This window comes from Haliotis cracherodii, unplaced genomic scaffold, assembly GCF_022045235.1.
Source record: "Haliotis cracherodii isolate W230 unplaced genomic scaffold, xgHalCrac1.p SCAF_6, whole genome shotgun sequence".
In the NCBI taxonomy this organism is placed as follows: Eukaryota; Metazoa; Mollusca; class Gastropoda; order Lepetellida; family Haliotidae; genus Haliotis; species Haliotis cracherodii.
The window spans coordinates 40,958,185-40,984,283 of NW_027266319.1; the positions used below are offsets into that span (position 1 = coordinate 40,958,185).

The 26,099-nt window shown below is 41.9% G+C and overlaps 1 protein-coding gene across 1 annotated transcript in view; it reads right to left on the minus strand.

Moving 5' to 3' along the window:
- Nucleotides 1-3,709: 3,709 nt before the first annotated feature.
- Nucleotides 3,710-26,099, minus strand: part of LOC139446780 (serine/threonine-protein kinase TBK1-like) — a 33,273-nt gene continuing 10,883 nt past the window's right edge. The window contains exons 7-19 of the mRNA XM_071228104.1: nucleotides 25,920-26,077; nucleotides 24,314-24,424; nucleotides 20,992-21,171; nucleotides 19,888-20,093; nucleotides 18,908-19,058; nucleotides 17,203-17,440; nucleotides 15,809-15,918; nucleotides 14,009-14,125; nucleotides 13,778-13,876; nucleotides 11,244-11,340; nucleotides 10,679-10,857; nucleotides 9,995-10,066; nucleotides 3,710-8,671 (exon numbers count right to left, since the gene is read on the minus strand). Of these exons, the coding sequence (XP_071084205.1) occupies nucleotides 8,620-8,671; nucleotides 9,995-10,066; nucleotides 10,679-10,857; nucleotides 11,244-11,340; nucleotides 13,778-13,876; nucleotides 14,009-14,125; nucleotides 15,809-15,918; nucleotides 17,203-17,440; nucleotides 18,908-19,058; nucleotides 19,888-20,093; nucleotides 20,992-21,171; nucleotides 24,314-24,424; nucleotides 25,920-26,077 (1,770 nt within the window). The 3' untranslated portion in view covers nucleotides 3,710-8,619. The remainder of the gene's footprint in view (nucleotides 8,672-9,994; nucleotides 10,067-10,678; nucleotides 10,858-11,243; nucleotides 11,341-13,777; nucleotides 13,877-14,008; nucleotides 14,126-15,808; nucleotides 15,919-17,202; nucleotides 17,441-18,907; nucleotides 19,059-19,887; nucleotides 20,094-20,991; nucleotides 21,172-24,313; nucleotides 24,425-25,919; nucleotides 26,078-26,099) is intronic.

A 26,099-nucleotide genomic window follows, 5' to 3' on the forward strand; every position in this document is an offset into this window, starting at 1 on the left:
TGAAATAAAGACAGCAAAATGAAGTCAATCAACATTTTATTTATTTCATCTGAAAATCAATAGAGCTGTGATCCTATTGAAATATACAGACGTTCCTGAATATAGACATCAGTAACATGAGGACAACTACTAAATTCGATGATGACGATGGTAACGTCGATGATAGATGGAGACCAGGAAGAAATATATGATGAGGCAAAGCCAAAACAAAAGGCCCCATAATTCGGAACCCTGTAACTGAGGTGAGCAACACAGGTACAGCCAAGGCTGAAACAAGGGGCTGTTTGTCATCGGCAGGACCCACATTCTAATGAAACGCGGGAATCTGCAATATTGCAATCATATCACTGTCAAGCAAACCAGTGGTTGACAGAACGAGCAACGATCCATGTCTTCAGGCATGTTGACACACAATCGCCATTGATCATCATTGGAACCATGCTGTATTGGGGACCTATTTCTCACTGGAATCTCTATAGTGCCATGGAAGGGAAATCAGCACTGAGTTCCACATTCTCCTTCCAGGCAAGATGAGTGACAGTCTACATTACTGATCTCTAACAAGGTTTAGTACACAAAGCCTATACCCATCAACATAGGAACATATACATACAGTTAAAGGGATGTTCACCACACCATGCACAATAGATGTGGGCATATTCATCCTCATCAAGGGGCCGGTCCTCTCTGGATTCGCCTGTGCTATAGTATTGTAGGTGTTCTCGTAATAGTCTTGTGAGAGGTACTACTCTCCAGTGAGGCGTGCTGAGAGTTTACACTTGAATTATAAAACCTAGGTTTTACACTTGAAATACAAGACCTAGGTTTTACACTTGAATTATAAGACCTAGGTTTTACATTTGAATTATAAGACCTTGGTTTTACATTTGAATTATATAGGGGGCACGAGTGGCCCAGTCGTTTAAGGCACCGCTATTCGCTGTGCAGAGTTGCGTCCCTTGGGCACGCCAGAAACCTTTGATTGTGGGTTCGAATCCCGGTTCGCTCCGATTATGTTTCTAGGTTTGTCAGCACCATACCCGTGCTCGTGGGTTTCACCGAAGTGGTAAACATCTGAGACCTGCATCACTTCGGGCTTATCACCCACATTAAGCAGACACGCCCTGATATAACTGGAATACTGTTAAAAGCGGCGTTAAAAACCAAACTCACTCACTCATTTGAATGATAAGACCTAGGTTTTACCCTTGAATTGCATAAACAGCCTTTAAATATGCATCTAATGCTGATTTTCTAATACACAATTTTTCACACTACATTTATTCAAGTGAATTGAACCTTCAATCTCATAGATCATAACTGTTTGATTGACATTCTATAAGTTGGTTAGTAAATAAGAAATCTGCAACTTTATGGATAACAACTTCTGGTTTATTGCATCTAGCGTTTTGATGTGGATTCTTACACTGTTATCAAGCTAGAGTGACTACAACCAAGTGATGAGAGGTAAATATGCATGACACGTTGTGATCAACAGATTAACATTAACAACAACAAGTAATAGATAACACGTAGCACAGAGATGATTGGATGAAGCCAGATGTACAGTAAGAATAACAAATAGCCCACTGGTAATTAAGCCAGCTAAGGATAAGGATTAACAGGATTTCAAAGCCGTGACAAGCTGATTGGATAATAAAAAAACATTGGTTGATTAACTCTTCATAGGCAGACAAGATGTCATACCCTTGATCACAAACAATTATGCTTACCTCTCTTCACTTGGTTGTAGTCACTCAAGCTTGATAACCGTGTGAGAAACATCGCCATTTGCAATAAACCAGAAGTTGTTATCCATAAACGTTGTACGTTTTCTTACTCACAAAACATGCTTAGTATTGTACCCCAAGAGCTACCAGGCTACAAGGTCGTATCGTATGCTACAAGGTCGTATCATATGCTACATGGTCGTATCATATTCTACAAGGTTGTATCATATCCTACAAGGCCGTATCATATGCTACAAGGTCGTTTCATATGCTACAAAGTCGTGTCATATGCTACAAAGTCGTATCATATGCTACAAGGTCATATCGTATGCTGCAAGGTCGTATCATGTGCTACAAGGTCGTATCATATGCTGCAAGGTCGCATCATATGCCACAAAGACACCGAAGATGTATTTCATCAAATAAAAAAACACAATATTATGGCTACCTTATATTGAATACACAGTTAGCGGTGCTTATTTTCCCCCATGTGTATTTCTGGATGATATATTCTTAGATAGAAGCTAAAGATCAGATTGCATAAAGTCAGCTAATTGAACACAATTCCTCTTTATAACTTTTTTGAAAATCTCTCACTATTAACATGAATAGAGAGTTGCACACAGAGAGCGCCATGAGGTCTGTTAACAGAAGCCATGAGGTGGTACCATCACATCAACAACATGACATCCACAGTATATGAAAATGAGTAGAACATAGGACACAATCTATCACCTCTGGAAAAACCCCAGGATATTTGTACCCACCTATGGCTGTAGAAATTCTTACTTTCTAACAAAACTGACCATAACAAATTTTCAAAAGAGATTTATGCAATAATATTCAAATTATGTGCAATATGATAAATGCCCATGGGGCAAAATCCTAAGGATTGCAGTTCCCCAAGAGCATATTTCAGGCATCTAACAGTTCCAAAACCTTCCTATCCAAATATAAAAAAAAATATTGATTGTTATATCATTACTGTTGGATTTTCAAAAGAATGACAGTCAAGTAAAAACTCTAATAAGGCACGCAGTTCTAAAAACATTTTAAGACTATCCTACAAGAAAAATATTCCCCAAACCTGGTAGTTCTTCCATATTGTTAATCTCTTTCCATGGAGTTATTGCTATTGTTAACGACTGTGAGCTGTCGCTATTGTTAACGACTGTTATCTATCGCTATTGTTAACGACTGTTAGCTGTCGCTATTGTTAACGAATGTAAGCTGTTGCTATTGTAAACTTCTCTCACAGCTTCTGATCTACAACTCCAACACTTAGGCATGGACCTATTATAGTTCAAATGTGTCGCTCCACAAATCCTGTGTGAAACATCTGTGTTACTTATCAGTGCCAATAACTTGAGCAATTAAACATATTCCGATGACTAAGATGAATCAGTAAGTATCAGCATCCCAATTTCATCACCTCGCATCACCTGAAATTTAAACTGAATGAAATGTCACAAACATATCCCCCCAAAACTTATACAGAAAACTTCTTTTTAGATAACTTGAAGAGTGGCTAACATACAGCAGATATTTCTGACTTGAAACAAACACATTTTTTGTGAAGAAAACATTAAACAGTGTACATACATGTTGCCATTATCATAATGTACAGTTTATTAGAGCCACACAAGGTCATCATGTGGTCAGCTTCTGTCAGACATGGAATGTGGGACTATGTACAGAGAGTTATATCACAGAAAAGGGTAGAGTAATTACATGTGATAAATGTACATAAATATGTCATTACAAAATTATGCAAATAAAATTCTGATTCTATTATTGTTAAAAGAATATTCAAATGCTTACAAAAGCAAAAAAGTGTGCAACCAATATGTAAGAATATTTATGGTTTAAAAACTGAACATATTTTGATTCAATAAGAAATTTGATGTTTTTATTATTTGAGTGAATCATGATTCTATGTGTTCAATGTTTTCAGATGAATTATCTCAAGACACACATAATGGTGCATGTGCGAGAACAAAGCAGGAGTGACACATGGCCCTGTTCCCCCAGCTGTTCCTTGTTATCCTGATAAAGGACAGTTACATGTTCTGTCTGTGAGCACAGTCCAATACTCAAGTCACATGAAAAGCATGTCCACGCAACAGTAGACAGTCACACTAACAGCACTTTTCACTCACACCCACAGCCCATGCTTCTGTAAATCTTGAGGTACTTGCAGCTACTGTTGTATAAAGTTTATTGGTCGAGTACATTTTGTGGATATAACTATACAATCATGTCCATCAGTCATCTACCATAATATAGAAGGCCCTGACATACAATGTTTACATGACATGCTTCACACATTTTATTTCCCAAACAAACTAGAGGTCAAAATGAACAAAAAATAAGATAAAAAAATGATTGTCATTTCAATGAGTTGGAAAGAAAAATGTCTGTTATGAAAAATTGAATATTATTCTAAACGTGTTACATTTTTGGTCTGCAGATCTGAGAAACAAGTAACAAGACACAAGTAATTGTAAGATAGTAGTTATGATACTGGAGTATTCATATCATCAAACTCCAGTCAAGCAACATCGATGTATTCCACCCGGGGAAGACACACTGTAGTAACAGCCAACAGCAAAACACTCAGGATGTCAGGATATACTGATGGAACAAAATTAGGGCACTGGCAATGCATCAAACTCACCATCAACACTGACGTTATACTCTGTCAAACCTTTACTGTTAACAAAAGAAATAGTACAGAATTTCAAAATATTTCGATTTGTTCCCTTACTTCCTTCCTCCAGTATACCATTCACAATAATTATTTGGAGGCACTTCAAAACAACCCACCCACTACAGTGTGCACATGTGCATACAGGTCTCTCTGGACCCGTGAAGATCCGGGGTAGAATAGGTCTTCAGCAACCCATGCTTGTCGAAAGAGGTGACTAACGGGATTGGGTGATCAGGCTCGCTGACTTGGTTGATGCACGTCATCATATCCCAAATGCATGGATTGATGCTCATGATGTCAATCACTGGATTGACTGGTCCAGACTCAATTATTTACAGACCACAGTCATATAGCTGGAATATTGCTGAGTGCGACGTAAAATAACAAACAAAATAACCAAAACAAAACATGCAGGTCTCACATACTGAGAACTGTACTTAAGTTCACAAACATCATTATCATCACCTACAAAATCATGAGAACTTTAGGGCACCATAACATCAACTTCTTTTCAATGAGAAAAATATCATTGTGGCAGGAAGGTTAATATCACAATTTATCATATAATGGGTAGGTTTCTCGGCAGGATAAAGCCAACGGATAAAAATGATATCCATTGGGGTCATATGCGGATAGAGATGCAAATATCAAAGGTCAAGTAGGACTACTTTTGCTGTTTATAAACAAACATGGTGTCGCCCTAGTCATTCAGCGATCGAGTCAGAATTAACCATCGGGAATCTGGATAAACTACAGGGATAATTGCTATCATTATCAAAAGAACAGTCTATTATACTGAAAATCAGTGTCTAACTGTGACGTAGCTAAGGCATTTTATAAGTTTTGGCAACTTTGGAGATATAAATTTCGAAACAATTTTGCGAGGGCACGAGGCCTAGCCAAGCGGGATCAGTAGCCATATCTGTGCTTGTAGACCTCTGAGACTTATAACTTTCTCCACAAATTAAAGTAGTTGGATTTTGCCGAAATATGTTTGAATTGTTACCTTGTTTCGTTTAGTCGCTGTGTGTACATCTGACTACACTTCTTAACGTTATAACAGGACAGACCGACTGTCAACATCTGACCGTGGCCGTGACGTCTCATAGACTAGGGTTAGAGTAGCTTCCCTTTGACAAAGGGCAGTTACTCTAGCGGACAGACCGATGGATTGCCGCGAAAGGCAATTAAAAACAACTGTTGTTTTGCGTATATGTTACTTCACCATTGTATAAGAAACAGATTTCAGTTGGAACTATATTGGCTACTGTCACTGTCCGACTGACACATCACTTACCCTGTGACGTAATACATATTAATGCGCCCATTCCAGGAAAACTCGCAACATTTCGGTAACGTTTGTGAGAGAGAGAAAGCGATTTTAAAGCACAGAATTAAAGAATGACATTATATGATAAAGAGGTTATAACGCTTGTGTGTTTGGGGATGGTTAATATCCTGTATTAGGAATAAACACTATGTATTTAGCTCGCCTGTTTATTCCTAATGCAGGATATTTACCATCCCCAAACACACACGCGTGATAACCTCTATGTATTCATTACCAGACTGGGATCCAAACCAGTGACTACCTCTGGAGAACACCTTGCCCATATGGCCAAGCCCAGCTCATCAGCCAGCTGACAAGGTTGCTGTAGGTTGAAGTCCAAACACATGGCACATGGCACAGTCAGGAACAGAAGTTTGTTAAAATAGACAGTCACAGACTCTTCATATGTACACTTGTATTCAGTCAACACAAGAAACTTCCTGCACTCACACAGGTTGTCACTCAACTGCCTTCCTAAAGCAAACCAAGATGGCTGCCGTAAAGTCATTCCCAAAGCAGAGAGGGCAGTTTCGTATTCCAGGGGAAGTTTTGTATCCATACCAGTTCTATCTCACTATCTATTTCATTTCTTTAATCTGTAGGTGGCCGACACTCCTTTCTTTCTTTTCAATTATCGCAGTTTGCAACTTCAACCACTATCTGAAGCCAAGTCCAAAATTGTGCTTGGCCAAATACACAAAGCTTATGATAGTCTGCATATTAACACTAAAATCTACAGCAAGTCATACAAGTGAAGATGTCAGGCTAGTAGAAGTTTGGGCACAGACTGTTACAGATGTGGGGTTTACACATAAAATATAAAAGGTATAAAAATGTTGACATGCCTCCAGAGGGGTAAAATCTAGGTACCTCACACTCTCTTCAGTGTATCAGCCAATATACCCACATCTTCGTGTGTAGTGATCGCTGATGGTTGCGATAATACTTTCTTATTTGGATCAGAAACTGGCTTCATAGCCTGAAAGGCCTCTTAACCAAAATGATTCATGAGAACAAGTACTACTAAATGTAGGGGAATGACAAATCAGGGATTTACGTGATGCACAATTAAGCGACCAGTACGCACAATTGTTGAGAATGGGTGCAGAAAAAGAATACCGGTATTATACTTTTAAAAAATGTTGTTAAATTATCTGAAATAAGGTATAATTCAATGGAGCCCAGAGAAACTGACACAACCCACTATGATAGACTTGCATGGGCTGCATTAAATATTTTTGTTTCAAGGTCTGTATGACAGACTACCTACAGTGCATCAAGTGCAGTTATGGGCGTAGTTTCATCCATCAACCATGACCACTGTCCACATCATTATGGATTCATTCCTAGCACTGAAGTAATTATCAAAACATACAGTAAACCCTACCATTTCATTACTTTACAGGACCCTCCTTTTGCCTGCAAGGACCCTAAAGATTTCTTATTGGAGGTCTCCTTGACCCCACTTTTCCAAGTCTATATAAAACCTAGCCAACTGATCGCATGATCAAATAAAAAAATCCATTAATAGGGAAAGCCTGTAATTAGCATCATGCATGAATGAATAAAAACACATCAACTAAAAACATCAGAACAAGACTCAAACATGTGCCGTGAGGTTTGTGCCTCCGGTCCTGTACTACATGTAGGTTCAATCATCTTCCTGAGGTAAGGGAGTTAACTAACTGCAAAATTCCAGTTTCCACCCTAGCCTAGAATTTCTGGGATTGATCGTAGCGCCACCAGTGACGAGTTATGTCCCTTCTATGTCTATTCTATTGACCAATCCACCTTGCATTGCTTCAAATAAGATGGTGTCACTCAGTGAAGACAATCTGATTGATGATCAATATCTATTTTGGAATAAAACGGGTCTTACATGCATGGACTCATTAGTCCAACCAAAATATGACTCCATGATATAATATTTGAGCCGTACATGCATAGTCCAACCAAATATAACTTCCTAATATAACTTCAACAAGGAAACAGGACTTTTCTGATCAGTTAACTCCCTTGCCTCGGGAAGATGAGGCTCAATCAAACACTACACGATGTACAGGAAGAAACAATCCTCTTCAAGGCGGGGAGATAACTCTCCTACTAAACAACATCCCTGTTAAGTCACACAAACATCTCCATATAATGGCACTGGTGGCAGAAACATTTTCAAGTTTATGAGGAACAGTATTTGTTCAACTCCATGTATTTACACACATGACGCCAGACCAACGCCAGTCATCTCCACATATCTACAGGTCAGAGTTAACACAATATATTCTGTACACGGTATACCTCCCTAAAGGCAATATCTTGTCATTTCTAATTAATGTGCCAAAGGATTCAGAATACACTACAGTTTAGTACCGTTGTGTTGAACATTGTGTTGACGTTGTGAAACTCATGGTTGTCTTGAACTAAATGTCCTGTGACAGGCAATAGTTCCAAAGTTTCATCACAGATAAGTTAATTTCCCCTCTTTAATCATAACTTTAGTCATAAATACCGGTATTTCAAGTATAGACCAAATCAGATAATGATCAGACAAATCAGAGACCATGTACCAGTATCATGTATGACACATTACACCAACAGTAGATCTTTCAGATTCGTACACCAAAACTTGATATTATCCTTCACCCAGATATCCATTCATACTGCTTAATCAACTCACGTGATCCTGTTACTACAAAGTTCGGTTCATGTAGGGCAGACTGACTATTGCCTGGCTGAGTTAAAACACAAATGTATGGACTGTAAGTACAGCCCCTTACTTCGACACTAAGGCAGGACATATATCGGGGACATCTACTGGGGCGATATACAACAGCTAGGTACTGGTCAGTAGGTCATGTGACGTCCGGCTGCTGCCAGGCTGTGTCCACGCCTAGGCCGTTGAAGCTGTCAAGGAAAAAGTAGTTGAACATTAGCTATAGTAGATGAAAAATGTCACTTGACTCCACTCACATTCTACTATCATATAAAGCCACTGGCCTAACAAGACACCAGATGTACCATGTGACCCGTGAAGATCGGGGTACAATAGGTCTTCAGCAACCCATTCTTGTCGTAAAAGGCGACTATGCTTGTTGTTAGAGGTGACTTATGGGATCGAGTGGTCAGGCTTGCTGATTTGGTTGGTGTATGTCATTGATCCCAATTGTGTGGATCGATGCTCATGATATCAATCACTGGATTGTCTGGTCCAGAATGGATTATTAACACAGGCTGCCATCATACAGGTGGAATATTGCTGAATGCGGTGTTAAACAAGAAACAAACAAACATGTACCATGTACTGTAAATCCGGAAAATTTGGCACCATGAAATTACTGCGAGTTGCTTATACTAGCTAGCCTTAACTGTGTCTCGACTTCTTTGCGACACCCTGTTGATGAGATTACCAAAGAGCAAAGCTACATCTGCACATATTGTTTTTCATAAGTAGGAAGGTCCATGAAAGGGTAACTCAGTGTTTATTAAGTATAGATGCATGTAGCTGACAAGGAAGGTTGTTTATCTAACAGTATAGACTGGCTGGTGTAGGTCTGCACAACTCAGGGTTAAAGTGAGTGGAAAGTCTTATTTGAGGATACATTTTCTTAAACTGTACATTGTAACGAGGCAAAAGTTCTACTTTGTATATTCTATTAAATATTATAGCAGGTATACAACTTGGTTCTAAACTTTGAATCAACCAATTCAAGATACAATAAAAGTATGTGAGATGAAACGCTGCACATAAATAGCAACTTAAGGCTAAAAATAATAATAGTCTTGGTTCTCAAGGACCGCTCGCATCATCATAAAGTCTGCCGCACGTTTCGTTTTTATTTCCACACCCCCCCCCCAAAAAAAAATTAATACACTTAAAAAAAATATGATCCAAAAGAGAATGCAGCCCCTTTGCATGCACACTGCTTTACTGTGCATCTTGTGTTCTGGTCATGGTGGCAATGGAGTTTGTATGCTCGTTAATATAGACATGCCTTTTCCCAGGTTGATGGTACACAACTGTTATTGTATCTTCGGATACATACTATGTAGTTTGAACAAGCAACAAAAAGAAACAACAACAAAAACATACACTGCCTGTTCTATATTTTCTAAAGTTATTGCCTGAAAACCAATTCTTTTATTTTTTAAAGCCTAAAAGAAAATCATAGGAATTTTATTTGATACGAAAACACCACCACTAAACATGCCACTACAGAGAGTACCCACCTATGGAGAAGACTTGTGTTTTCATGCACGAGCAACATCACTTCTTCTAATGAAGACCTGGAGGTTTTTATCCTGAAACAAAACACTACTATTTCAACTTTAATTGATAACATTTATTATGTGACGTGACGTGAGATAAACTCATATTGATGATTTGAGATTTGCCGAGCGTGCTCCCCCGCCTCGGCCTCGGTTAAACGGCTTATCGTCTATAACGCCCACCAATTATTTGGACCCCATTGGTAGCGTTGTAGCGAGGGACCACTGTATTATGTTATTTACATTACAGATATTTCAATCATCGATTCAACTTGAAATAATTGAGTTCAACAACAAACAAACAAACAAACATGCTAATAAAGTGTGACTACATCCTACTGTGCTTAATCAATATCAAATGTGTCATTTACCTGTCCAAAGGCAAATTATTTTAAGAATTTATATTTACATTTTTATTTTTGTAAATAATTAAAAAAGAAGAATATCATGAAAAAATACACTGGTTGGAAAATCTATCAGTCTATGTGTTCATGCAGCTCTTAATCTGTCCCTGGTCCTCAGCAACTCATTGCTGGATGCAAGAGATGACTTACCTGGATCAGCTGGACCCATTCAGTTCACTAGTTGGTAAATCTGACAACTGAAGCAGACAGTTGACAGTTGACATTCCACCATGGTACTCACATTTCCAGGAAGTCTCCGGTCACCTCCTTCCTGGATGGGGTCTCCTTGCTGACCTCCACTGTGAGGTCGTCCGCTTTGACAATATTGTCGTACTCTGCCAGGCTGAGGTCCGCCACACCTGAGTCCTGCTCGATGCGCTTCAGACGGTCCTCCACAATCTGCTGGTACTTGTGACAGAACTGGAGAGAAGGCATTTGTGTGGACATCACCATGGGAACTTAGCAATTTCAGAATTAAGTGATCAGTATTCTAATTAAAATCTCTGTAATTTTTTGTCAGTTTACATTCTTAAAGTTTCCTAATGGTGTTTCTAGTCATCTTGTTTCAACTTCTTAAGTGAACGCATCTTAGTCCTCCTCAGATGAACATCTCATGTTTAGGGAACTATAAGGTAACTTAATGACCAGCTAGTGATCAGAATGAGTGAATTCATGGTCAATGGTCTAATAATTTGTGAATTCAGGATCAGTCATCTGATGATAAGCAGCGTCTAGCTGTCTACACAAGGGAAGACGTCATGATGACATGAGATCATATCAGTAATATTGCAATCAAGTGAACTCACCAGGCTGAGACTCTCCACAAAGTGAGACTGCTGATCAAACAGATCCTTCAGCCTTATTTCCAGCACCTGACACTGCCGCCAACACTCACAGGCCAAGCTGCAACAGTAACAACATACTGCAGCACTAGACCAAGCTGTAACAATAACAACATGCTGCAGCACTAGACCAAGCTGCAACAATAACAACATGCTGCAGCACTAGACCAAGCTGCAACAATAACAACATGCTGCAGCACTAGACCAAGCTGCAACAATAACAACATGCTGCAGCACTAGACCAAGCTGCAACAATAACAACATGCTGCAGCACTAGACCAAGCTGCGACAATAACAACATGTGCAGCATTAGACCAAGCTGCAACAATAACAACATGCTGCAGCACTAGACCAAGCTGTAACAATAACAACATGCTGCAGCACTAGACCAAGCTGCAACAGTAACAACATGCTGCAGCACTAGACCAAGCTGCAACAGTAACAACATGCTGCAGCATTAGACAAAGCTGCAACAATAACAACATGTGCAGCATTAGGCCAAGCTGCCACAATAACAACATGCTGCAGCACTAGACCAAGCTGCAACAATAACAACATGCTGCAACATTAGACCAAGCTGCAACAATAACAACATGCTGCAGCATTAGACCAAGCTGCAACAATAACAACATGCTGCGGCACTAGACCAAGCTGTAACAATAAAAACATGCTGCAGCATTAGACCAAGCTGCAACAATAACAACATGCTGCAGCACTAGACCAAGCTGCAACAATAACAACATGCTGCAACATTAGACCAAGCTGCAAAATATAACAACATGCTGCAGCACTAGGCCAAGCTGCAACAATAACAACATGCTGCAGCATTAGACCAAGCTGCAACAATAACATGCTGCAGCATTAGACCAAGCTGCAACAATAACATGCTGCAGCACTAGACCAAGCTGCAACAATAACAACATGCTGCAGCACTAGACCAAGCTGTAACAATAACAACATGCTGCAATACTAGACCAAGCTGCAACAATAACAACATGCTGCAGCACTAGACCAAGCTGTAACAATAACAACATGCTGCAATACTAGACCAAGCTGTAACAATAACAACATGCTGCAGCATTAGACCAAGCTGCAACAATAACAACATGCTGCAATACTAGACCAAGCTGCAACAATAACAACATGCTGCAGCACTAGGCCAAGCTGCAACAATAACAACATGCTGCAGCACTAGGCCAAGCTGCAACAATAACAACATGCTGCAGCACTAGGCCAAGCTGCAACAATAACAACATGCTGCAGCACTAGACCAAGCTGCAACAATAACAACATGCTGCAGCACTAGGCCAAGCTGCAACAATAACAACATGCTGCAGCACTAGGCCAAGCTGCAACAATAACAACATGCTGCAGCACTAGACCAAGCTGCAACAGTAACAACATGCTGCAGCACTAGGCCAAGCTGCAACAATAACAACATGCTGCAGCACTAGACCAAGCTGTAACAATAACAACATGCTGCAATACTAGACCAAGCTGTAACAATAACAACATGCTGCAGCACTAGGCCAAGCTGCAACAATAACAACATGCTGCAATACTAGACCAAGCTGTAACAATAACAACATGCTGCAATACTAGACCAAGCTGTAACAATAACAACATGCTGCAGCACTAGACCAAGCTGCAACAATAACAACATGCTGCAATACTAGACCAAGCTGTAACAATAACAACATGCTGCAATACTAGACCAAGCTGTAACAATAACAACATGCTGCAGCATTAGACCAAGCTGGAACAGTAACAACATGCTGCAGCACTAGGCCAAGCTGCAACAGTAACAACATGCTGCAGCACTAGGCCAAGCTGCATGGCTGCACAGTGACATCTGGCTACTTTATAATTCCAGTAGTTGACAATATAAGTTGAAGCAGGATCACAAGGGGTACATGGGAGCCTGGCTTGTGGTAACCAAACTAACATGGGAGGCATAAAACCTCATGTACCCCACATGATTCTAATACAACAAATGAATCTTACCGACATGTTTTAATATGACATTGTAAATGATTGAAACTAATTGAAAATGGATAGAAAACAGTTGTTCCACTATGCTGAGGTTACCTTGTGCTGTGTCATGTGACTTCCATTGACTCGGAAAAAGCGTGCACTTTTTTAGCTATAAGTGGGGTATAAGGGATATATTCTGTCTCTCAGAAATCCACGTGCAGCCTGTATAGCTCATGGCAGGGTAAGATATTTATTCCCCCTTGGAAAAATACAACTTCTGCAGATCAAATGCATAATGTTAAGAGTTAACAATCACAAAAGCTTCACCTCCTGCCGGGTACCCATGTTATGCTGCTGGATTGTTTTTTATGAGCTTCTTCACAAACAATCATTTTTACCATCAGTAATCACATCTTCATTGTCTCTTATTCATTATTTATGCTATAATTGTCTTGTTGAAAATGAATTGATGCAAAAATGTTTCGGTTAGGTCAGAAATATTTATAAAGCCATTATTGTCGTACCTGTACCACTGCTTGTACACCCCCGCCTGTAGTTTTACTCTCTCATCCACAGTTTCAAAGATAGACTTGGCTTTGGAGCACATCTCATTCAGGCTGGATCTGGAAATACGACGGGGAGAAAGGTGTAATTTTAAATATATAAATGCTGTCGCTAACTGACAAAGAGCAGCAATCACTCCGACTCTGCTAGTATGGTTCGTGAACATAAAAGAAGAAATATGTGCTTCCCACCTTTCAAAATGGTGGATCTGTTCCTCGTTGAAGTTGAGGACTCTCTTGGCCTTGTCCTCCTTGAACTTGTACAGGATGGCCTTGGTCTTGCTGCTGACCACCTGGATCCTGGCCAACCTGCACAACACACACCATGGGGTAAACATGCCCCTCCAGATTTGTGGGTGTAGTGAGAATTCATCTAATGGGAGCTAACTGACTGTGAAAGTCTAGTTTCCACCCTTGCCGAACTAAGAAGTTATATTTTGGCTGGCCTAACAAGTTTATGCATAGTCCAATCAAAATCACATAACGAAATCAACATCCGGTTGGTAAACTCTCGTGCAAATTTTGGTTCATTTGCAAAGCATGTGTACTGACAACTTAGAGTCAACAGATATTTTCCACATCATTTTATGCTTTCAATCAAGGTGCTCAGTTGATTAGACGCACTTTGCGAAGACCAGGTTTATTACAACATAGTCGGTTGTTGTTTAACGCCGCTTAAAGCAATATTCCAGCTACAAGATGGCGGTCTGTAAATAATCGAGTCTGGACCAGACAATCCAGTGACTGACATCATGAGCATCAATCCACGCAATTTGGATCGATGACACACATCAACCAAGTCAGCAAGTCTGACCCCCAGATCCCGTTACGGCAAGCATGGGTTGCTGAAGACCTACACAACATAGATCTCTTCATTTTCTATCAGATCGTCTTCACAGGGTGATGCCATTATATTTGAAGGAAATACAAGTAATATGTGAAGTGGATTGGTCAATAGGAGGGACAGAGAATGTCTCTTACTCATAAGCTTGAAATCAACAAGTTTCACAGAGAACTACATAAAAAAATTGCAGCCTAATCTGATCAAACCCTCTTTGTATTTAAACAAATTACATGACTGTTAAAAATGCTTGTTTTTAGCTGTTTTCCAATCACCTCATCAACCATCTCCTCACCTATCTATTCCTCCTCTTCCCTTTCCTCATCAACCATCTGCTCACATATCTATTCCTCCTCTTTCCTTTCCTCATCAACCATCTTCCCACTTACCGTATTTTCTTGAGTATAGTGCGCACCCATGTATAATGGGCAGCCCCCTCTAGCGGGTTCAATATTTTGGAAAAATAGAAATTTGAATATTATGCTCAGAAAAAAATTACCCTTCAGCGAAGTCCAGCAAACGAATGGGTGATGAGAAACTTTGTCAGTACAAATTCAAAATTTGAGATAAAAAATCACCAGACATGTTGATTTACCATTTAAATTGGTTTCTTTGTTCAGCTAGGCATTGTTTTATATCCAGGGATTAAGATTACCATGTGTATTTTCTCGTAAACTAAGCCGGACACAGCAATCAGCTGTACACACGTTTTCTTGGAATCTACCGGTGATTCGGTCAAGACACACCCAATGATATAACTTTACAGGATTTTAATGCAAGGATCGGCAAAAGTTGTATCTGAAACTATTTTTTTATCAGGAATAATATTTTCAAATATCTTGTTATTTTAGATGCAGCTTTTACTAAACATATTTCAAATAATAATAACCCTAAGGGGAGCAGCTGATCATTATTGCTGGGTATTATTTTTTACATGGAACCAGTCTGACCAGTCACCATCAAGGCTCCCGTGTTTGTGTATAATGCGCACCCCTTTCTACACAGCTGTGTTTTTTGGAAAAAAAGTGTCACTTTACTCAAGAAAATATGGTATCTATTCCTCCTTGTCCCTCTCCTCATTAGTCACCTCCTCATCTAAACCTTCTCGCACATATACCTATGTACCATTACTACCATTACTGTCCACCTACCATCTCTCCTCCTTCAAGGTCTTCTCATCCTGCTTCCAGCTCTTCACTTTCTGGTGCAGCTCCTCCACGGAGCCAAGTCCCTTCTTGGCCTGGTCCAGCATCTGCTGCACCTGGAAGGTGTTTTTCAGTTACTCAAAGCAATTTTTCAATGCTATTTAGGAAACTATTTCTTGGACACACTTGGTAACTAAATTCAGATATCCATCACAGTTCATACAGTCGATACCGCAAGTGAGTGTACCAGGATGACCAAGTTACTTATTACTCATCCTGAGAGCCCCAGAATAACAGTTACCCTCAGAGCTCCAGAATGACATTTACCCTCAGAGCACTAGAATGACATTTACCCTCAGAGCACCAGACTGACATTTACCCTCAGAGCACCAGACTGACATTTACCCTCAGAGCACCAGACTGACATTTACCCTCAGAGCTCCAGACTGACATTTAACCTCAGAGCTCTGGACTGACATTTACCCTCAGAGCTCTGGACTGACATTTACCCTCAGAGCTCCAGAATGACATTTACCCTCAGAGCCCCAGACTGACATTTACCCTCAGAGCTCCAGAATGACATTTACCCTCAGAGCCCCAGAATGACATTTATCCTCAGAGCCCCAGACTGACATTTACCCTCAGAGCTCCAGAATGACATTTACCCTCAGAGCTCCAGACTGACATTTACCCTCAGAGCTCCAGACTGACATTTACCCTCAGAGCTTCGGAATGACATTTTCCCTCAGAGCTTCGGAATGATATTTACACTCAGAGCTCCAGAATGACATTTACCCTCACCTTGAGAGCACCAGACTGACATTTACCAAACCTTGAGAGCCCCAGAATGACATTTGCCCTCACCTCGCGAGCCCCAGACTGACATTTACCCTCTCCTTGAGAGCACCAGACTGACATTTACCCTCACCTTGAGAGCACCAGACTGACATTCACGCTCACCTTGAGAGCTCGAGACTGACATTTACCCTCAGAGGACCATATTGACATTTACCCTCTGAGCTCTAGAATGACATTTACCCTGAGATCACCAGGATGACATTTACCCTCAGAGCTCTGGACTGACATTTACCCTCAGACCACCATACTGACATTAAACTTCAGAGCCCCAGACTGACATTTACCCTCAGAGCTCTGGACTGACATTTACCCTCAGAGCTCTGGACTGACATTTACCCTTACAGCTCTGGACTGACATTTACCCTCAGAGCTCTGGACTGGCATTTACCCTCACAGCTCTGGACTGACATTTACCCTCAGAGCTCCGGACTGACATTTACCCTCACCTCGCGAGCCCCAGACTGACATTTACCCTCACCTTGAGAGCCCTAGACTGACATTCACACTCACCTTGAGAGCCCCAGACTGACATTCATGCTCACCTTGAGAGCCCCAGACTGACATTTGGCCTGCGAGGTCCGGAGTGTCTCCTGCACCTGACTCAGTAGAGTCTGGATGTTGCTGCCACCCACACTGGTGTTGAGGAGTAGCTGCAGCACACGCAGTTGTTGGTTCTGTAGCCGTAAGAAGTTCTCATGCCACTGTTGTGTGGCTAGGCAGAAGGGGAGCAGTTTGTTCATGATGTTGGTCACTGTGTTAATTCGGTTGTACAAAGACTGTCTGGAAACAAGCAACGAAGACAACGTAACTTCAAGAGCTTTTAAAAGTCATATTGACACATTTTCCCGAGACAAGGGAGTTAACTGACTATAAAAGTTACCACCCTTGCCGAAATAGGCTGGAGTTCCGGAGTTGGTCTGGCGGGACTAAGAAGTCTATGCATTGGCCAATCAAAATCGCATAAAGAACTAGAGTGAATGAGTGAGTTGGGTTTAATGCCCCTTTTAACAGTATTACAGTTATATCATGGCGTGTCAGCTTAATGTGGGAAGTGGGAAGTCCAAAGTGATGCAGGTCTCAGATGTTTACCTCTTCGGTGAAACCCACAAGCACGGGTATGGTGCTGACAAACCTAGAAACATAATTGTGGCGTACCAGGATTCGAACCCACAATCATAGGTTTCTGGCGTGCCCAAGGGACACAACTCTGCACAGTGCATCACAGCGTTTTAGATGACTGGGCCACCCATGCCCCCTGAAGAACTAGACATCTGGTTTGTAGACAACATGGATTTCAACATGCAGATTTCAGTCGACTGCAGGATTTGCAAAGTATGTATCCTGTCAACCTGGTGTCGACAGATTTTTTCCAAATCTTTTCATATTTAAAATCAAGGCGTTCTAGTAACTTGATGCACTTTGTGAGGTAAGACCTGTTTTATTACAATATAGATCTTGATTATCGATCGTATTGAATGGGAGCCATCATTTTGTTTGAAGCAAATGCAAGTGGTCAATAGGAGGGTCATGGCAATAACTCCACTCGTAATAGCCACTGGTGACACTGCGATCATGCCACGAAAATCAACTCTTACACTCAGTTAACTCCTTTGCCTCGGGAACATGAATTGACAAGAACCCATCAATCACTGTGGCCTGCAAGAGATAATGCCTGGACCACAGGTCAATAGTAGGAAAAATACTCCAACCAGGATAAGGAAACACACACAATTTTACCTAAATTAATGTAAAACAATATTGAATGAAAACAGTTTGAAAAAATTCATGAAATAGGCTACAAATGTAAGTCCATATATACAATGAACACTTTTTAAAACCAGATAGTGTAATAACAGGATTAAATGGTTAATTCAGTATGGACTTGATGACATGGTATTTCCAGTGTTGCGTGCTTATGGTAATGTCTTTAGTTTGCATCAGGGAAAACTCATTGTGGTGTGTTTAATGGAAAAAAGTGTGCACTATACTCAAGAAAATACGGTTAATGTTATGAAAGTGACCCATGATTTTATTTTTGTTATTATTTTATTCATACATGAACGTTCAACAGTAACTGAAAAATATGACGTGGGCGTGACCAAAATTATTCCGGATCCTTGCTCCACACCATCAGGGCAGCAGAATCCACTTCCCTTGAGACCCGCGATCAAAGTGATATTCAAACCCAACAACTCCAGTGACCACTGGGTACTGAGGTCACAGATGAAAGACGGCTGGTATCCTCACCTATACTGTCTGACGGCGACGTGCATCTGGCAGCTCCGTGACAGCAGCGTCTCAACAGCGCGGGTTTTAGAACACACCACAATGCTGCATTTCTTGGCCATGCTGGCATCTACATCCAGGTAACCTGTGCTCTGGAGGTTGGGGAAGGAGCCTGCAACATGGCAAATGGCAGCTAATACAGTGTGTGCATGCGTGCATACGTATGTATGGTTGGACGGATGGATGGATGCATGCTTGCATGTCTCAGCAGTAGAAACAACATCTTTAGTCCACTAGTCCTTATGATGATAACATATAGCAAAGCCCTTAAAAATTGCAAACTTTTACCAGTCAATTTACTATAAGGCAGTTTGGCAAGGACTATAGGACTAGTGCTAATTTCTATTACTGATGTCTTCCAGTTTGTTGGTAAGACAGCTAAGCACAACCTTGAGTATCCAGTAGATTATATCTCCAGATTATGTTCATAAATACCAAGGACCCATTCGCCAGAAAACACCTTATTTCAATAGTGATGTCATCACCTTCATCCCTAACTTGGTGCAGTGTTTCTCTCGCTCATGAATTTGAAATCAACTACTAATCAAGAATGAGCATGCAGCATACAAATTACTAGCAGCCATCCCTTGATTTTATCAGTCAGAAAGCCTGATAAGGGGGGACAAGGTTTGATATGGGGTATGATATGAAAACTGCCATATAATACTCTTTTTATCATATACCATGACACCAAATTGTAAAATGTATATATTTGCAAGTAAAAGTCATTGTCATGGGAAAGCTAGCTGTGCAGAGGGGGAGATGATGCACAGAGGCTGTTAACTCCCATTTCTTACCACCCGGGCTGATATTGATCGCCCAATCAAAATGTATTGATAAGCAATATCAGCCCAGCAGGGGATGTAATACGAGTTGGCTCCATGTTGGCTTTATCACACATGCAAAATACCTCACATCATTGATAGGTATATGATATTTACCCTTAGCTGGCTTGCAGTAACAGAGATGGTCATCTGACTTGTTGTAGACGATGAGGGGGTGAGTTGGGGAGATGTCCAGGGGGTATGTGTGGACCGGGGCAATGTGGTCAACTAGAGAGGTCAACTCCTGGCCATCATAAAGGATCAGCTGGTCACTTGCCGGAATGTCCGTCTGCTCTGCAATCTTCTCTTGGAGCTTCGAATAACTTTAAAGGAACATATACAGACTTATGAAAACTTTCAATGACATTTGTATTTTGTGATGTCCAATTTGTACTGAGTAGCCAATGACAACAGGGTATCACCTGTTTCCCCATTGTTAGGTCTCTTATCTAAATATCATGTTTACAAATACCATTTTCAACACTATACCCTTTGGATATTCCGGGTTAAAATTGGCTTCCAGCAATTTATGCCAGTCGTAAGACACAACCAAATGAATCAGGTGGTCAGGCTCAGTGAAATGGTTGATAGCGTGTCACCGTACAACGACAGTGTGGATCGTTGTTCACATTATCAATCATTGGACTGTCTGGTCTGAGAGCATCCGATCACATTCTGTTTAATACGATAGATATGTCATCTGGAATTAATTTGAAAATAGAAATGTGAAATTAGATAGAAACCATATGTTATTCTAGTAATGGAAATAATACCAACATTTCTTCTGGGGTGGTGTCGAAATTGTTCACGCGCAATGTTCTATAATTCAATACGGTGGAATACATGATAAAAGGAGCATTATTGAGGTTTTCCTAATGATACGAAGAACTCATTAAGCTGTGCAACTCACCAGTAGCAACAATCTATACCAGGAACTCTACCCACCCACTAGAGAGGCCCCTGTTGGTAATTTCGGGTTGGTCCCCAGGAACTAATGTTGGTTGCAAGATCGGGTGGTCAGGTTCAGTGTTTTCGTTGATAGCATGCATCATTGTTCATCTATCAATCACTGGATTGTCTGGTCCAGTTTCGATTATTTTCAGGATGCCATCACATACTGGAATATTGGTGAGTTGGGTGTTAAACAAGAACAAGACAAGCCTATTGCATGCATACGCTGGCAGTGAAACCAGGACTACCCCTGGATGATGGACAACTCACACATCAGATCTGTCCAGGAACACCCGGATGCTGGCACACAGGGCAGGACAGAAGATGTCCGTGCTCAGCTTGGAGGATATCGTTGCAGACTCATGGAAAAACTTCTCAAACAGCATGGTTCTCTCGGGGTTCCGCTCCAGCAGAGCCGCTAGAACCGGCGTCATCAACAGCTTCAGGCCACTGAAACCAGGAATCATGTAATCACTAGTCAAACTACACAGTCATTGCAGTTGATCAGGGTTTGACCTCAATAGATAAATAATAATAATAACAACAAGTATTTGTCACAAAGTGATGAAATGTCCCCCACCTGTATATACACCATAGTACCAAATATGAAGACAATCCAGAGATTAGTTCTTGAGATATCGCGGCAACACCGTTTTCCAACTCCAAAAGCAGATTTGCCTGCTGTGACCTTGAAAATAGAGTCAAGGTCACCAAAACTGACTGGTGTCTGCGGTGTCTGTATATACACCATAGTTCCAAATATGAAGACAATCCTGCGATTACTTCTTGAGATATCGCGGCAACACCGTTTTCCAACTCCAAAAGCAGATTTGCCTGCTGTGACCTTGAAAATAGAGTCAAGGTCACAAAAACCGACTGGTGTCTGCGGAGTCTGTATATACACGATAGTTCCAAATATGAAGACAATCCAGTGTTTAGTTGTTGAGATATCGCGGCAACACCGTTTTCCAAACTCCAAAAGCAGATTTGCCTGCTGTGACCTTGAAAATGAGGTCAAGGTCACCAAAACCGACTGGTGTCTGCGGAGTCTGTATATACACCATAGTTCCAAATATGAAGACAATCCAGAGATTAGTTCTTGAGATATCGCGGCAACACCGTTTTCCAACTCCAAAAGCAGATTTGCCTGCTGTGACCTTGAAAATGGGGTCAAGGTCACCAAAACCGACTGGTGTCTGGGGAGTCTGTATATACACCATAGTTCCAAATATGAAGACAATCCAGTGTTTAGTTGTTGAGATATTGCGGCAACACCGTTTTCCAACTCCAAAAGCAGATTTGCCTGCTGTGACCTTGAAAATGGGGTCAAGGTCACCAAAACCGACTGGTGTCTGCGGAGTCTGTATATACACCATAGTTCCAAATATGAAGACAATCCAGTGTTTAGTTCTTGAGATATCGCGGCAACAAACAGGTGGGACGTACGGACGGACGGTCGTGAATACTATATCCCCCGTTTCGCGCTTTCGCGCGGCGGGGGACAATAATAATAATCAAGTCATCCCTAACAGTAATAATGACGAGTACTTACAATGCACTACATTCTATACACATGTGCATGACACCAGTATAACCCCAGTCAATGGATCAGTGTGCACTTGATTGTCATTCTCAGCTCCCTGGGGAGTATGCATTGCACTATGAGGCACTAGAACATTAACAGTCAAATTACCATCACATCTTACAAGGTACCCACTTACTGCTGGGTGAACAGAGACATAGTTTGAACAAAGTCACTTGCCCATAGAGACACCCTATGTGTTAGATGTGCTTCAGGTTGGGGCAGGGCCGAAGCCCTAGAAACTCTCAGGAGTCAAGCTTGCATTCGGCCACTATGTTTGAATATTGACAGATCAATAGAATTAAATACATGATGGTGTGTCAGCTTGAGAGGAAAGCCCCAAGTGATGCAGGTGTCAGACGTTTACCACTTTGGTGAAACCCATGAGCACGGGTATGGTGCTGACAAACCTAGAAACATAATTGGGGCAAACCGGGATTCAAACCCACAATCATAGGTTTCTGGTGTGTCCAAGGGACGCAACACTGCACAGCGAATCGCAGCGCCTTAGACGACCGGGCCACCCGTACCCCCGAAAGTGAGAGAAATGTAAGAAATACAAGAAAGAAAATAAGTAAAATATAGATACCTTACAGTGAAACAGTACAGTGTGTGGCGGTATAAAAGGAATTCTATCAAAGCATGCAAGAGAAAAACCACATGCAGCATGAACACAACTTTAGTCATGATATGTAAAATTGAACAAACTTTCATCAGCTGCCCTGATGGCTCAGTGGGAAAACAGTGGGTGGGTGACAAAACTTAACATGATATGTGAGGTTGCAGGTTCGATTGAAATCATGGAATTTTCATGTGAAATAAAAAAGACCAGGTGGACGAGGTGATTAATGGCAGGACATCTGCACCATAAGAAGGTTACTCTTAATACTTCTGCCATAGGGTCGTTAACCATCTTAATACTGCAATATTAACTAACTGGTTAAGACAATCACAGCTGACATGTCTGCTACCCAGACAAGTCCCAGTCCCAGAGATACATGTACACACAGCTGACATGTCTGCTACCCAGACAAGTCCCAGTCCCAGAGATACATGTACACACAGCTGACATGTCTGCTACCCAGACAAGTCCCAGTCCCAGAGATACATGTACACACAGCTGACATGTCTGCTACCCAGACAAGTCCCAGTCCCAGAGATACATGTACACACAGCTGACATGTCTGCTACCCAGACAAGTCCCAGTCCCAGATATACATGTTCACACAGCCGACATGTCTGCTACCCAGACAAGTCCCAGTCCCAGAGATACATGTACACACAGCTGACATGTCTGCTACCCAGACAAGTCCCAGTCCCAGAGATACATGTACACACAGCTGACATGTCTGCTACCCAGACAAGTCCCAGTCCCAGAGATACATGTACACACAGCTGACATGTCTGCTACCCAGACAAGTCCCAGTCCCAGATATACATGTTCACACAGCCGACATGTCTGCTACCCAGACAAGTCCCAGTCCCAGAGATACATGTACACACAGCTGACATGTCTGCTACCAAGACAAGTCCCAGTCCCAGAGATACATGTACACACAGCTGACATGTCTGCTACCCAGACAAGTCCCAGTCCCAGATATACATGTTCACACAGCCGACATGTCTGCTACCCAGACAAGTCCCAGTCCCAGAGATACATGTACACACAGCTGACATGTCTGCTACCCAGACAAGTCCCAGTCCCAGAGATACATGTACACACAGCTGACATGTCTGCTACCCAGACAAGTCCCAGTCCCAGAGGAACATGTACAGATGACAACCCACACTGAGTTCATCATGAATATCTGGAAAACAGACACGGCTTTGATAAAAATAATTAATATTTTAAACCTTTCTATCCAAGCTGAAACAAGTGATTATTTATTGATTATTCATTGGTTGTATATGTGGCAATGACTGTCAATGTTTTTGGACAGATTTTCTTTAATATTTTACTTAATCGCATGCAAAGTTTCTTATTGTGCCTAGTATATGATCATGACTAACTTTGTAAGTCGTGACGTCTGTGGGAGTTCTCGGTTCCAGTCGATCGGTCCACCCTCACACCGCTGTACCCCAGATATCACACCATATTCCTTCTTCGTAGTGATCTGGTACCTGGGGACAGAACACAGGAATGGAGCATCAGTTCCTTGTCTACTCAACCATGGCCATCTGTTTGAACATGTCTCTACATGAATTGAAGGCATAAATATGAGCCACAAAATATCAGTTTGTCCAGTAAAGGTTTGTTCGTTGTTTAACCCTGCACTCAGCAATATTCCAGCTGTATGACGGCGGTCTGTAAATAATCGAGTCTGGACCAGAAAATCCAGTGATTGACATCATGAGCATCGATCCACGCAAATGTGATACGATTACATGCATCAACCAAGTTAGCGCGCCTGACCACCCGATCCTGTTAGTCGCCTCTTACGACAAGCATAGTTGCCTTTTAAGGCAAGAATGGGTTACTGAAGATCTACTCTAACCAAGGTCTTCACGGGTCTTCAGTAAAGGACACAGTGAAAATGCAACAACATCATGAGAGGAACAAACAAGGATTCACAGTCAACATGTTGTGTTCCTCTTATGCCGTGGTCAGCAATAAGACAGCAGCCTGTACAGAGTGAGTATTGTTTTCTGCCACTTTCAGCAATATCCTAGCAATATCAGGGTGAGGGACACCAGAAATTGGCATCACATATTGTACCCATGTGGGGAATTGAACCTGGGTCTTGAAGGGGAGGCTGCCGGTGGCCGTGTGGAACAGGGTCACTCCAAGCACTAACTACTTTGCCCCAGATTAAGTCAGAAGATTACATTGTCTCCCTGTTGCGACGTACCCCGAAGGGGTGGCTGCCAGTGGCCGTGTGGAACAGCGTCACTCCAAGCACTAACTACTTTGCCCCAGATTAAGTCAGAAGATTACATTGTCTCCCTGTTGCGACGTCCCCCGAAGGGGTGGCTGCCAGTGGCCGTGTGGAACAGGGTCACTCCAAGCACTAACTACTTTGCCCCAGATTAAGTCAGAAGATTACATTGTCTCCCTGTTGCGACGTACCCCGAAGGGGAGGCTGCCGGTGGCCGTGTGGAACAGGGTCACTCCCAGCACTAACTACTTTGCCCCAGATTAAGTCAGAAGATTACATTGTCTCCCTGTTGCGACGTACCCCGAAGGGGAGGCTGCCGGTGGCCGTGTGGAACAGGGTCACTCCCAGCACTAACTACTTTGCCCCAGATTAAGTCAGAAGATTACATTGTCTCCCTGTTGCGACGTCCCCCGAAGGGCCTGAAGGGGAGGCTGTCGGTGGCCGTGTGGAACAGGGTCACTCCCAGCACTAACTACTTTGCCCCAGATTAAGTCAGAAGATTACATTGTCTCCCTGTTGCGACGTCCCCCGAAGGGCCTGAAGGGGAGGCTGTCGGTGGCCGTGTGGAACAGGGTCACTCCCAGCACTAACTACTTTGCCCCAAATTAAGTCGGAAGATTACATTGTCTCCCTGTTGCGACGTCCCCCGAAGGGCCTGAAGGGGAGGCTGCCGGTGGCCGTGTGGAACAGGGTCACTCCCAGCACTAACTACTGTGCCCCAGATTAAGTCAGAAGATTACATTGTCTCCCTGTTGCGACGTCCCCCGAAGGGCCTGAAGGGGAGGCTGCCGGTGGCCGTGTGGTACAGGGTCACTCCCAGGCTCCACAGGTCAACGGTGCCAAAGAACTTCTGTCCAGATCCTCGTCTCAGCACTGCTCTCTCGTACATATCCGGGTGCTAGACAACAGGAAGCAAGTCA